The following is a 14614-nucleotide window of genomic DNA, read 5'->3' as shown; positions in this document are numbered from 1 at the left end:
GGCTCTCCAAATAAAATTAGGAGTAAGGTAAGGCTGTCTACCAATCACCTCTCTCAAAAAAATAAAACTTATGTTGTTTCCATTCATGATTTGCATTGAGATTTTTCTTTTTATGATCTTTTGCTTCAAAACAAGCTATGAACCTGAAATGTATCCTAGTTCCATATATTCAAATGTACAAAGTATACTCAAAACACTAGTACACCATTACCAAACCAATTGATATATAAATAATCATTAGAGCATTTGTCCACAACCTATGTCAAAGATTACAAAACATTAACATGTCAAAGAAGTTATGAGAATCAGAAAACCACACCACAAGAAGAGATGATAAGAGCACCTTCTGTAAGCCTCATTATTTGACATGTGATACAAACCCCTTTTTTTTTTTTTTTAATTAAACAGCAGAAATGTTTTTCAAAACAAAGCAAACTATACACTAGGAGCAAACTTGCTCAGTACAATATAAGACACCTCCGACTGAAAGGTTTTTGAAACAATATCAAATCTCTAGCATACAAGACACGTTCTAGAGAATATACAATATCTTCCTAGTCTACCATATATTTTCCTATCTATACAGAATTAAGAAGGAAAAGGGGGCATTCCTTCACCCAGATTCCCTTAGAATTTCTCTTGAGAGCTTCCTTTGCTATCACATGAGCTGCTTGATTACATAAAGAATTTGTAAAACTAAAAACTTTTCTGAAGTGTGATGCTCTCCACTGGATGTCTTCAACCAATGTTCCAAAACGGGCGAAGACATTTCTCTGGATTTTGTAGAGCTAGGAATAGATTAGTAGTCACCTTCAAGCATGAGATCATACAAACTCAAGTCAGCAGCAAACTATATATATTAATAAACTTATTATTTGACAAGTGATACAAACTGTATTAGTAACAAGAAAATCTATATAAAAGCAACATATATGTGTGTGTGTGTGTATATATATATATATATATATATATATTTTTGGATAAGTATATACAAGCAGCATACATAGACTCCCTCTAAATAATTACAAGCTAAAATTCAAATTATTAACAAAGTCTACAAAGGAAGGGATACAAACACCACAAAATCTAGTAGAATACTTATACTACTCCAACAAAAATAAATATTTTAGCTCAAGAATTGATAACTCAAAGCCGTTAAATGTGTGGTTACTTATCTCTATCGTTATTGTCCATATAAGCAAAGGGGTATCCTAATAAGAAACAATTACATATGAAAGCTCATTCAAGTTGCAACTTTGATCCTGATGATTACCAAACTCACATTAGGCATTCAAATCAGCCAATGTTCTGAAATTTGGAACTTACTCTCGGTTAATGCCAAAGCCAAGAGACCTATACACACACCAACTACAAGCAGGTCACTTTCAGTTCAATCACTGCACATTCGGCCATAGCCAATATCCCAATTTTAAAACCCAAGCAAAATCAGCAAGCTTTATACTTAACAAAAAAACTTAGTCATCAGACAGATCAAAATTGAAACAAAATGAGATCCAAGGGTTCGGTAAACAAAAATAAAAATTAAAGAAAAAAAATAACAGAGGGACCCTTAACACCAACTATAGTTACCACAAATCTATGGCAAGGAAGAGAAACAAATTAAAATGAATAAGCAGCCTCCAAGCTTGAAAGACCAACCATCACATAAGGAGAAATTTAATTGGTATAGTATTTTCTTACCAAATGAAACAAAATTTCCCTAAACCATTGAAGACTATTAGGAATAAAAATACGTTCAAAATTTTGATATTACTCTTCAGAAATGTTGAACAAAGAGAAAACTTTATATATATACAAAAAATATCCCAAAATAATTCTATTATAAATTTGGAACTAGATGTTTCTCTATTATAAGTTTATACATGATAGCCAATGTAAATTTTACAAATAAATAACAAAATTAGAGGTCACAATAACTCAAGCATAAAGTTTTGTAGTAAAACTTAGAGAGCCTGCTGAAGATCAGCTAAGGTTGAACCTCCTACAAACAACAAAATTATCCAATGTTTCAATAACTGAGGTCTCACAATTAGTAAAGCAATATCAAGTTTTTTCTATAACAAACCATGTTGGGTTTTTCTCCTAGTTCTTGTAACTGTAGGAGCTTCTTGACCAGCCATTACATCGGTACGAGTTCTCAGAGCAGATAGGCGCTCCACTAAATTCTTGGACAAGTGATCATCCAATGAGTGGGAGAAATCAACAGGTTTAGGAATCCGAAAACCAGGAACATACACAGAAACATCCCCAATATTCCCTGGCCTCCTCAAACATCCACAGGTTTGATAAACCCATAAACCCAGAAAAACCCATCAATAATGTTTTCTCTTCTCAAAATCACACCCAGCAATAACAATTCAAAGACTAATAATATTAGCACAAAACCCACAATTAGCACAAAATTAGCACAAAACCTCAAGCTATCAGTAATGAGCAATATTAGCACAAAACTAGCAATACCCAGAACCCTTAAACTCCAATTCCAAAACCCAATATCCCAAACACAACTGTACTGAACCCATAAAACTCAGAAAACAGAAAAACCCATAAACCCAGAAAATAGAAAAACCCATCAATAATTCAAAATCCAAATTGGGGAAAAGGGAAAATCATGAAAACAAACCTTTGGATCGTGGCTCACGGCGGCTCTGGTATTTTTACAAGCTCCACGCACAGCTCCGACAACCTCTATGGCGGTGAGCTTCGGTGTGTGGTGTGGTGGAGGTTTGGGCAAGCAAAGGACGGCACGGCGATGAGAACTCTTTCTTTTTCGGAATTGTTTTGCTCCGTGATCAGGATGGCGGTGGTGGAGGTTCGGAGCTTTTTGTCTGAGGGGCTTTTCTGTTTTCTATTTTGTCTGAGATGAAGGGCGTGAGGTTGGAGCTGTTTGGAGAGGGATTTAATAGAATGTCTACGTGGCAGGATTCTACTGGCTGGCGTAAAACACTGGTTTTACGCCACAGCCTGATAGAATGTTTTCTCAAATGAAAATATTTTCCTATCTCACAAACCAATCCACCATCACACACAACTCACCAAACTAATGCAATCTCAACAGTCTACAAACAAAACAACCGAATCAATGCAAATTTGACTGAATCCACACACAAGACAACTAAATTGACACAAACCTGATTGGATCTAGACACAAAACCACTAGATCGTCACCAATTTGCGCCAATTGAGAACCTCACAAACCCATTGAATAGATTTCAACTTAGCACAACCTTTCAGCTCATTCCAACCTCGATTACCTCAAGTGTTGCCTCCCAATGACACCCCTAACTCACTACCATCAATGATCACCACTTACCTCGTGCCATCATGCTCACGACTTGGTGCCCCACCATCAACATGCTCTATGTGAGAGAAAGGGAGAAGGGATGGTTAGGGGTATGTACAAGCATCGATTAGGAAAATGTTTTGCCAAAATTTTGTTAGTAAAACATTTTACAACTTCTCCACCCAAGTTTTCTGGTCAACATAAAATGCTTTCATGTTTGACCAAGGTTTTACAACTACAAAAAACACTATAAAATGTTGAAAATGTCTTTTAAGAAAATTTTTACAATGAAACAAATAGAAGCTTATATCCTCTCACTTTCCAATCCTTTAAGTCTTGAAATTTTTCATCTTCCCAACCAAAGTGCCGAATAGTGCTTAAACACATTTGATGTGAAACTTTCCATCCATCTAGCTGGATGGAGAGAGTGGAAGTCATGATGCAAGGGCCAATGAGTAACACAATTAGCGTGTGTTTGCGTAGAGATGTTTCTACATTTGAGTTTATTTATTTATTTATTTTTTGGTCCCATGACACTATTTATGGACCAACCAACACTTGAAAAACGCGTGAAAAATGTTTTTGCATTTTAAAAATTATTTTACTATAGTATTTTAAGCAATAAATTTTCAGTTTTCAATAAAATAAGCGATATTTAAATAAACCCTTAGTAACTTGGCCATAAATTAGTTTTTGGGAACAAGAGCTTAGTGTTGAGTATCTCTTTTTGAATGGAAACTAAATTTAGATATGTTTCAAGAATTCTTGACCATAAAAATAAGACTTTTATTAACTGCTATCATCATACACCCTTTTAAGTAAGAATATAATAGGCTCAAATGCATCGAAAAGCAACAAAACAAGCAAACAAATATCAGTTTAATTGACTTATGTGTGACTTAAAAAAAAAAAAGCTAATCAATTACAAAAAAAAAAAAATTCAACCATATAGTAGAATTTAAACTCATTACGTCCACTATATAATGATGGTTCTTACAATTATATTAATTAAGACATTAAATTAATTTTGAGTTTAGACAACATTCAAATCCTATATTTTTATTCAACGAGAAAAAACTTTTAGAGTTAAATAAAATCACCGTTTTCAACACACTCGTGACCTTAAAAATAATTCTTTGTATTTTACCGACAAAAAAAAGTTACTGAAATTTTTGTTAAATCAATGAGAAGAAAGTTTATCTATCTACCGTCACCAAAATACTATCACAGTGTCATGGGCCAAGGAGCTAGTCAGGTCCTTAGTTTGCACGTGTCCCCACCAAAACTGTGTTTTCCTTTCCCTCCTCCTCGAGAACTGGTAAAGATAATCGAGATGGTGAAAACAAACAGCTCAATACGCACATAGAGCAAAGAAACAAACAAAAAAAATAAGAGCACTCGCAACTCGCAACTCGCAACTCGCAACAACATAATAAATAACATGGATTAACCAAACCGACACCAAACAAAGACAGAGCCACTGTCATCCACATACCCCACACTTTTCACATCACACTCTTGCTAGTATTTTTTGTCTAGATATTCTTCTCACGCTCTCATTTCTGACACTCCCATAGCACTATCTCTCTCTCTCTCTCATTCACTCACTCAGCACCATTGATATCTCTTCTAAGTTCTGAGTTCTAACCCATCACTCTTCCTTCTTCAATAATGGCTGTTTTAGCTTTCCTGGTGCTCTTCTTGGCCATGACAGACTTTTCAAGTAAGCTCTTCAAGCTGCATTATTATTATTATTATTATTTTTATTTTTATTTTCTTCCAACTAATTAAAGCTCAAACCAGTTTCTCTTTGCTCCTTGTTAAAAAGAGGGAAAAAAAAAAGATGGTTCACATTTGTTGGTCAATTTCCTTGGAATCAAGAACAGCACAACATATTCCTTGCTAGAAAGGGGTTTATATTCCATATTGTACATAATAATATTATTATACATTTACAGTATAAGCTTCTTTTGTCATATGTTTAAAGTTGCAAGCTCTAGATTTATTTCTACATAAACTTTTTTTCCCTTTTAGTTTGTATACCTTTTACATAAGCTAGAAATGGTTTTGATGGGCCTTAATGACTCTCTCTCCAGCTAAAAATTTCTGAATACATATTTTCTTCCTTTTTTTTTGGTATAAATAAACATACTTCTCTCTCAAATCATAAATCCAAAGTAGTTAAAATTTTGCTAGCATGCACACGCACTCGCTAGAAGGCTGATCTACTTTTCCTCTGTGTATTTTTTTTTTTTTTTGGGTGGGATTTTGGTTTTTAGGTGCTACATGGTGTGTTTGCAAAGATGGGCTGAGTGACGCAGTGCTACAGAAGTCACTGGACTTTGCCTGTGGAGCTGGGGCTGATTGTAACCCTATCCATCAAGCTGGGTCCTGTTTTAATCCCAACACTGTTAAGAACCATTGCTCCTATGCTGTTAACAGCTACTTCCAGAAAAAGGGTCAAGCTCAAGGCACCTGTGATTTTGCTGGCAGTGCTGCCATTTCTACATCTGACCCTAGTAAGTTTCCCTTAATTTCTTTGTTAAACAATGTTTATTTTACCTTACTCTATATACAAGTAAGGGAAAAAAAAAGTTTGAAAATCAGAGAACTCATATACATAACTCTTCTAATTTTCTTTTTGTTTTTGATGATTTGCAGGCAGTACTGGTTGTCCATACCCTTCTAGCGCCAGGTATACTAGTTTTCTTTACTTATTTGCCATGAACAGAAATCATAATAATAATTAATAAGTGGTTAATGATAATCACTATAATGGTAGTAGTGATTAACTGATTATAGTATTTTTAGACAAAAAAAAGAAAAGAAAAGCTTTTTTCTTTTTCTTAAAAGAAAAGCTGATTATAGTACTAGCATTTCTTTCGTTTTCTTGTTTGGATGTGGTGGTGGGCCCTGATGGGTCCTTTGATTATTTTGAAAATGAGGGCCCACTATCTGAATGACAATAACAACCGAATAAAGGTCTTCATCCCGTGATCAAAGCTTATCAGGGGAAAATTAATGGTGTGGGGCAATACAAATCCGATTAAAGAAAAATAATGATAGTCAGTCTGATGCTCATAGGTATTTAATTGTAAAAAACAATAAATTTTTTTTGGTTAATATAAAAAACAGCTAAAATTTAAAATTATACATTTTAAGTATAATTTTAATATGTTAGGAACAGCAGAAAGTATTCGGACTTAAAAAACCGTTATAACTTAGAGAATGGTCTATTTATATTAAAGGAAAAGGCAGCATTACAGGCGCTACATTAAATAAAGTGGTCATTTTTTTTAATAATAACACGCGAGTAAATTTAAGTACCTCATAAAAAGTCATAACTATCTTACATAATAGTTTGTGACTGATGTGGTTGTAGAATTTTTGATAAAGTGTGTGTGGTTGGAAAAGTTGAATGTGGAGTGTAAAGTTAATAAAAGTGGTCATTTTTAGATTACTCTATTCTTTATGCAGTATCTTTTTGCCCTGCAAATGCCAAGTCCAATAGGCATTTTGTGGGAAGTAAAGTTAAGCTCTAGGAGAGGCCAAAGAGTTTTTGGGCTGTATGGATGAACAAGTTCCAGGGATGGAATTTGATAAGAATTTTTCAGGGCTTGTGAGTTTGTATAAAGTTAGTGCACGGCTCTGTACTCAAACCTCTTGCATGGGGTGGGGTATGAGACTCATTGATGCCACCACTTGCAAGATGTTTGTGGACAAGTTTGCACACAAGCTTTGTGGGAGTGGGATTAACCAATTTTAAATTTGCTTAAAGAAAATCTACCTGCAGGTGAAAATTTTGAAAAAAGTTGTTTTGATCTGACTTTATATAATTGAAATTCAAATGTATCCAAAAAAGTAATTGATATATTTAAAATAAAGTTACTCAAATGTGTACCCGAAAAAAGAATAATAATGAATAAGGTCACCGAAAAGAGTAATAGTCTACGATTCAAGGATTAGAAAAACAATGACCTATCTCAAGTTGAGCTTTTATTTCTTTTTTTCCTTTTGCTTTCTTATAGAGATTCCTTTGTTAAAGCTCCTGCCTTTTCTAGTTTACATGTGGAATAAGCACTTCTCTTTTCAATATTGGAGAAGGGATAGCTTTTTTGATAATGTTCAAGACTCCAATTATAGTCCTTCGATAATAATCTATAATTTCTTTAATGATATTTTTAGCATGCAAGTCTAATTACCCCACTTTTTCTTTCCCCAAATGGTCCAATCTAAATGCCTTCTTTTTGTTTTGACTAATATCATATATGCATGATGATGTTCCTGACTCATTACTCATTTATTGACGGTAACACTACTGTAGATATCATACTACCTTTCACTTTCATAAAAAAAGATGCTATATAATTATTGGGATCCGATGCCATCTACTAAAGGTTAATCTATATAGAATCCAATTGTGTGAAGGAGAGTTAGAAAAAGACAACAGCGTCCCTTATTTAACCCAGCTGTTTGTCTTTGGGTAATCTACAGTGGCATGAACATGGAGGGATACCCCAACAGTCAAAAGTTGTGGCTACTATGGGATGGGATGGTTTTTTAGGCTCTAGCTAATTAGGCCTGTCCACAATGAATTCTTAAAAACAGTGCTATTGCAACTTTTGGATTGTGGGGCAATAATTACGTGTGATTCATTGTAATATATAGGCTTGGGGTGGTCAAGGTTTTTTGAGCTTTGAGCCTACTTTTGAAGTTAATGTCTCGTGGATTGTGCATCTTTTACCCCACTCCACCGTATTAAGGGGACACTCCTGGGACACTCCTTGTAGTACCATTCCCTTTTTAAGTTGAAAATTAATAGAAATACACCTTTTTTGTTTTTTAAATTTCAAATAAGACCATTCTTAACTGTTGAAGACTGTGTATGAACTGGGGAAGCAAAAAAGAATGAAATTCAATATGATCAACTTTGCTAGGAGAAGATTCATGCAATACCTACTTAATTAGGCTACCTTTGCCATGTGTTATTCCTATTTTATTAAATATTGGTGTGTACCATTGGATAAATCTCATTTGAGGAAAATATTGCTAAAATCAATAATTCTTGGTAATAGGTTCAAGTAATGATCTGAAATTGCATGAAAAAAATGTTGCTAAAATCAATAATTCTTGGTTCTTGACCTGTTGTTCTCTTGTGGGGCCAATCACTTGTTGGCTATTGTTTATGTATGTTTTGATTTTGGATTCAGCTACCACATGCTGAACAGTTGACAGTCATGTTATCTAAACATGATGAAAGACTGTTGTTAACCTGACAAATATTGGTGCATGTTTGCAAGGAAATGGATGATGGCCTCTAATTCTCCTTTCATGAAGTGACTGTCATGGAGATGGACGGATGGAAACTTTGCTAATAGGAAAACCTAAAGTATCATAAAATTCTAGGAACGTATTAACCTTAGATGGACTGATGTTTTTCAATTTATTGAATACAAGTTCCATATACTTGTAGAAATGAACTAGAATGTACCTTAATCCACTCCAAAGCCAATTTGTTTGCCAAAGACAACAGTTAATTCATCTTCTGACATTGAGCAAGTAGGGAGTTGACAAGCTTAAACTTTATTCTGTTCAATATCTTATTTTCATGGTGATGCAATAAGCTCAAGGGTTGTATTTGATCTACTGCCATTGAAATATATTCCATTGCTAATTTTGATTCTCATTCTTACACATTATTCTTGCTTTCAGAAAATAAAGACGCATGCCTTAATCAACACGTTTTCCATATTTTATTGAAGAAAGATTTAAATTTGCAGTGCATGATTGTGCAAAAATGTAAAATCAAATTGTTTTAAGTGTTTTTTTATCAGTCATATTCTCAGTCTGCATTTAGAAAGATATTGTCACTTACTGTTGATCACATTCAACCCAAAAGTTAAAAGACACTCAGAATGCAAAAACTTCTAAATTTCAAACTTGTCATGTTTTTGTTTTTGTTTAGTATATATTGACTAATGAACATTTAATAAGTATAAAAGCTCATGAATTCCAAATAAAGCTGAGACCTGTCTCGTCATATATCTGTCTATGGTTTCAATTTGCTTTGCATTGTAAAAGTGAGGTTAGAGTAATGTTATACATATTTTCTTTAAATGGCTGAAATTATTATGTCAAAATACTTGAAATACTACTTGCCCATTAATATTTTGCAGTGATATATTCTTGAGTTTGCAAAAAATTAGAGGACTTGTTATTGTGTTTCCTGTGTCTTGTTGGAATGATCTAGAGAACAAAGTTTATGATAATACGATTTTCCATCTCAAAATTGTGGACCAAGCTATGGGGCTTAATGACAAGTGAAACAATTGAGCTTAGTAAGCTTATTTAAAAAACAAGGGGCATTCTCCTTTTATAAACTTAGCTGTTGTAAAGTACAAATGCTAGTAACTACTGCCATCTTGGTTTCTGACTCTCTGAGGAAGCAATGGATATTAAATCTTGTAGACTCTGTAAAATTCTTGTAAATGTAAAACTAGCGGCACTGAAGTCTTTATATTTTGACTAGCTTAAACTCCTGTCTTTATTTTTCAAATTTTTTATGATTCAACCTATGTTTTCAAAGATGTGCTTGATTCGGGATTTCTGGTTTTCGAGGTTGGTTTGGTGACTCCTGGCTTGTTTTCTTAACACAGCACTGCAGGCACCAGTACAACTCCTGTGACGACGACACCATCCACCACCACACCCTCAACCACAACTCCATCTACCACCACACCCACAACCACCACGCCAACAACCACAACGCCAACAACCGCATCTCCTTACACAACAACAACGCCTTCCAATGGAGTGCTAGGAGGCATTGGTACCGGCATAGGTCCATCAGGAGTTGGCATCAATACAGATGACAGTCATGGTGGGCTTAGACTTGCAGACACCACATTCTTCTCTTTCTTCATGACCATCTTGTTTACGGGTTTAATGTTTTGCTGGAGTTGAAGAGAAAAAGGAGTGGCTGCCTGTGATGGTGGAGGGGTAAGGTGGTCAGAGGTGATGCTGCATTTCAATGTGCATGTGATTGGTTGTTGTTCTGAAGGTGTTCATGTTATCTTGCTAGGTTTTGTATTTTTCTTCTCCCTCCTACTTAAGTAAAATTTGGGCTTATTATTCCTTTTGGTAGTTTTGTTGTGTTGCTGGTGGGACTATGAGAGTTCTCTTTCACTCTCCTCCTTTTTCCTCTTTTTGTACATCTAGATCTAGAAGATTTATTAGTAATTATTAATTTTATGAGAGTTGGGCAGCCTATTTTCCTAGTTTATACTGGATGGTCATCGCATTTTAATATCACTCCTTCGTACATAGTATGCATGTGTGTGTTAAATCATTGCGATTGTCTGTTACCTTTGGGAAAAAGGATCATCTTCATTTGAAATTGATCCTTTGAGTGCCTCCATGTAAAGACTGAAGAGGTTTTATTTCACAATAGGATTCAATTCTATATGGGGCGAGCATATATTTCCAACATTCATTAGTGTCATCATACTAAAAATGATTATGTCTATGTGCTAGGGATCCGGGATGGGATGTTTAAAACCAACTTAGGTTCAGGGAATGGTTTGAGGGGGTTAGTTACATTTGATTGCTAATTGAAGTTGTTCAAAAGTTCTTAGAACTGTTATAATATAAATTATCCGACAGCCTAACAATATTTACTCAGATCCAACCTAATGGGTAATTAGGTATATTTCTGCTTGGACAGAGTTGGATATCAATTTGAGTCGGCTCTGTTTGATTTTTAATGATAATTTTAGGTGTCATTGGAGGTAGAAAGCTACCTGGGTTGAGTGTGTACTGTGTTTTACAACCCAGAACCATTTCGTTTCCTTTCTCTAAACCTGTACAATGGCCAAGACTAATAAAATCAACTGTATCCCAGAAAGTTATGCAGAATTTCCTTAACCATGATGTACATTTGGGGAGCCATAGTTAGAAGAAATCAGTAATAGCCACAAGTGCCTTATTGCACTGATCACGAAATCTTGCTCAGCACTGAATGTTTATCTGGCTGTATAGGTCATTTGGTCTTGTGAAATGAGACGGTGCTTTACAACATAATCACTAATCTAGCATGTAATGAAAGTTCAACTTGAACATGTATTGCGCAAAATTTAGGTACAAATTCTTAGGTTCAGATGTGTGGTACATTAGATTACACCAAATAAGTTCAAACAGATGGCTGTATTGCGGTTACAAGCTATTCTGATCTTATTTCTTTATGGGGATAAATGGAAGGCAGCTGTATGGAATTCCTCATCCATTCGTGCAGTGTTTTTGTGTAATATACACCAGTTGTTGGAGTATTTACCATCTTGATGTTGTTATTGTTTTCAAGTTTCAACTTTAAATCATGAGTCTCTATTATTGCACTGTCCCATTCAATCCTTGTGGGGTTAAAGCAACGTGAAAAGTTTATGCTGGTGATCATAAAATCATTATTTCTATGAAATATTGAGAATGTGATATGCATGTGAATCTTTTCTGATTTTGTCAGTTCTTTTGTCTTGACTCTTGACATAGGTGGAAATAAATTGTCAGATCTGCAGAGGGTGTATGCATTCCATTATTTTCTGTCTATGCAGGACATTCTGTCACTTCTAGTCCTTCATGAATTTTCTTTCACTTATAGAATCATGGGGGAGAATAGTTTATTTAATTGTGATTTGTTTAAATGATTTAATAATAGGCTTGTAAATTCTCACGTTTGAGTAGTTTGGATATTTTTTTTACCCAATTTGTAGAAAAACTTATGGAAGGTAAAAAAGTGACTCAATTTACATGAATATGAAATTTGAATTATAAATTTCAATTGGAAACATCAAAAATTCAAATTTAAAAAAAAAAAAAAAGGAACAGATACTTAAATAACTTGCAAGCCTAAGATGGTATCAATTGTCTCAATAAACTGCAAATTTGGGGCCACAGAGGGTAGCAAGAGTCTATGAAAGCCTAAGATGCTTGCAAATTTGGGGCCACAGAGGTTGCAAGGGCATGGGTCCTAAAAACAAACACTAGGCTTTATGTTGGCATTTACCGCTAAACGCTTTTTTAGTTTTAAGTGCTAGACGTGTGTCTATGTCACAATCACAAACACCAAACATGTTTCTTTTTGAGAAACCACAGACACCAAACTAAGCTATCACATAACGTGAGATTTTTAATGATTTCTGCTTGGTCCGAGAGCTAAAATATTCCTTAAAATAGTGTGAGGCCACAATTGGTGAGTCTTGTCATATGTGTGTGTGAAAAGGGAAATTATTGTGTACTAGTACCATAAAGGTCTATTCTCTCATCTCACATGAATATTGGGTTATACTAATTAAATATATAGTAGGATCTATTATTTATATGAGAAGGAAGAGTGCGCATTAATGGTACTATGAGAATACTCAATAATTTTTTATGTGAAAATTGTGTCTTCTTGGAAATGCCATTCTCATGGGCCCTCCTTCAAGCCATTCGAAAGGTTTATTGAACCTTGAGGTGAAACTTGGGCTTGCCGCTTAAGGCAAACTTTTTTCTTCGTACTTTCCAGTAGTAGAACTCGCTTCGATCAGTTTCTTTTTCATCTCCCTCATAACACTAGTCATATGAAGGGGATCACAAACCAATGTGCAAGCTTGAAACTATCAGAAAGGGAAGGGAATGAGGTGGACCTTGCACCGACTATGAGAAAGCATGGATGTGTACTGGCAGGAAAGTTCTACACGAAGAGAAGAGTGAATTTGGAGTTAGTGGCAAGAGTCCTGAAGACGGTGTGGAGGACCAAGGATAACTTCGAAGTATACGACATGGGGGATAGTAAGGCCATCTTCCACTTTAGTCACAAGGAGGATCTCAACAAGGTACTTCTATTGGGCCCGTGGTCCTTCGACAAGTACCTACTGATTCTTCACAAACTTGAAGCAGGGGAAGCGGCAACAAAAGTGGAGTTCAATAGAGCAACCTTCTGGGTTCAAATCCATGGGCTCCCTACCATGTGTCAGACAAAAGATGCAGGATTTCAGATCGGCAGAACCTTGGGTAAGGTGGAAAGGGTGGACGTGGATGATGATGGCTTTCGCTTGGGAGGATACATGTGCATCAGAGTGTCAATGGATATTTTCGTTCCTTTATGCCGAGGAAGGCTTGTTCGCCTCGGAGGGCTGTCACCACAATGGGTGGACTTCAAATACGAATGTTTTCTAATATTTTGCTACTGGTGTGGGATGGTCGACCATGATGAGCGAGACTGCATCCAGTGGATGCGGAGTGGAGAAACTTTGCGAGCGGAGGAGAAGCAGTATGGCCCTTGGTTGCGAGCAACACCAAAACGGCTTCAAAAGCCGCAACTTCGTGTTGCAATAAAGGGCGATGGGGGAGGGAAGAAACCGCAACGTAATTAAGATAGTCCAAGGAAGGAAGAATGGCCAGCTTGCATGGTGGCGATGGTTACAGAGGAAGATCGAGACATAGGGCCCGAGACAGCCCGTGAGAGGCACATGAGGCGTGATGTGGCAATCCAAGCTCCTTTTATGACGCAACCGATATGTCCAATCCCGAAAAATCTGCAACCCACAGCTTCTGAAAGCAACTGAGTGAAATAGACGCAGTTTGGAAGAAACTCCAAAGTTTGGTAGGTAGAGCTAGGAAACAAAGTTTCAATTACATCAAGGAGCGTGTTTGGAAGAAACTCCAAGGTTGGAAGGAGAAACTTCTCTCACAGGTTGGAAGAGAGGTTCTTATCAAATTAGTGATCCAAGCCATCCTTACTTATTCTATGAGTTGTTTCAAACTCCTAAAAGGTTAAATAAAGGAACTTGAGACTCTGATTCGAAAATTTTGGTGGGGTTACACCGAAGATAGTAAGAAAGTACATTGGGTGACATGGGAATGTCTCTGTGAGGCAAAGGTTTAATGATTCATTATTAGCTAAGCAAGTTTGGTGTATCATGAATAATAAGGAGTCCCTTTGTTATAAGGCATTTAAGGCTAGATTCTTCCTGGATTGTTCTATCCTGGAGGCAAAAGATTTTGTTCTTGGATCCTATGCATGGAAAAGCATTTTGAGTGCTAGGGATATCATTAAAAGAGGGACTGTTTGGCGTATTGGTGATGGGCAATCTATCTGCATTAAAAAGGATAAGTGGCTAGTGGACAAAGTTCATAGAAAGGTTATCTCTACGATCCCGTCCATCCCCCCTGATGCCAAGGTGAGCTGCCTTATTGATGCTAATACAGGTGGTTGGAAAGCTGATTGGATCAATAAGTTGTTCTTACCTCATGAAGCTAGCTTAGTTTTGAGCATAC

At 35.8% G+C, this 14614-nt stretch overlaps 2 protein-coding genes across 2 annotated transcripts; both read left to right on the top strand.

Annotated features, from left to right (window-relative positions):
• The first annotated feature begins 4675 nt into the window (after positions 1–4675).
• LOC142630587 (PLASMODESMATA CALLOSE-BINDING PROTEIN 2-like) lies at positions 4676–10586 on the top strand. Its single transcript, XM_075804602.1, has 4 exons — positions 4676–5027; positions 5584–5823; positions 5966–5999; positions 9961–10586. Exons 1-4 carry the CDS (start codon positions 4976–4978, stop codon positions 10265–10267), a joined length of 633 nt encoding a protein of 210 aa, XP_075660717.1. The 5' UTR covers positions 4676–4975; the 3' UTR covers positions 10268–10586.
• Positions 10587–12915: 2329 nt separating this feature from the next.
• Positions 12916–13710, top strand: LOC142632775 (uncharacterized). The gene has a single exon (XM_075807116.1). The coding sequence runs from the start codon at positions 12916–12918 to the stop codon at positions 13708–13710; it is 795 nt and encodes a 264-aa protein (XP_075663231.1).
• Positions 13711–14614: the final 904 nt, after the last annotated feature.

This window comes from Castanea sativa, chromosome 4 (assembly GCF_040712315.1).
Source record: "Castanea sativa cultivar Marrone di Chiusa Pesio chromosome 4, ASM4071231v1".
NCBI classification, from domain to species: Eukaryota; Viridiplantae; Streptophyta; class Magnoliopsida; order Fagales; family Fagaceae; genus Castanea; species Castanea sativa.
This window is presented reverse-complemented; position numbering and strand designations above follow the sequence as displayed.

What these genes read in the sequence shown, in the direction of transcription:
- LOC142630587 (XM_075804602.1), top strand. Translation starts at nt 4,976, where the DNA reads ATGGCTGTTTTAGCTTTCCTGGTGCTCTTCTTGGCCATGACAGACTTT. An exon ending in GGCCATGACAGACTTTTCAA is followed by an intron (nt 5,028 to 5,583) that starts GTAAGCTCTTCA and finishes TTTGGTTTTTAG; the next exon opens with GTGCTACATGGTGTGTTTGC. An exon ending in CATTTCTACATCTGACCCTA is followed by an intron (nt 5,824 to 5,965) that starts GTAAGTTTCCCT and finishes GATGATTTGCAG; the next exon opens with GCAGTACTGGTTGTCCATAC.
- LOC142632775 (XM_075807116.1), top strand. Translation starts at nt 12,916, where the DNA reads ATGAAGGGGATCACAAACCAATGTGCAAGCTTGAAACTATCAGAAAGG.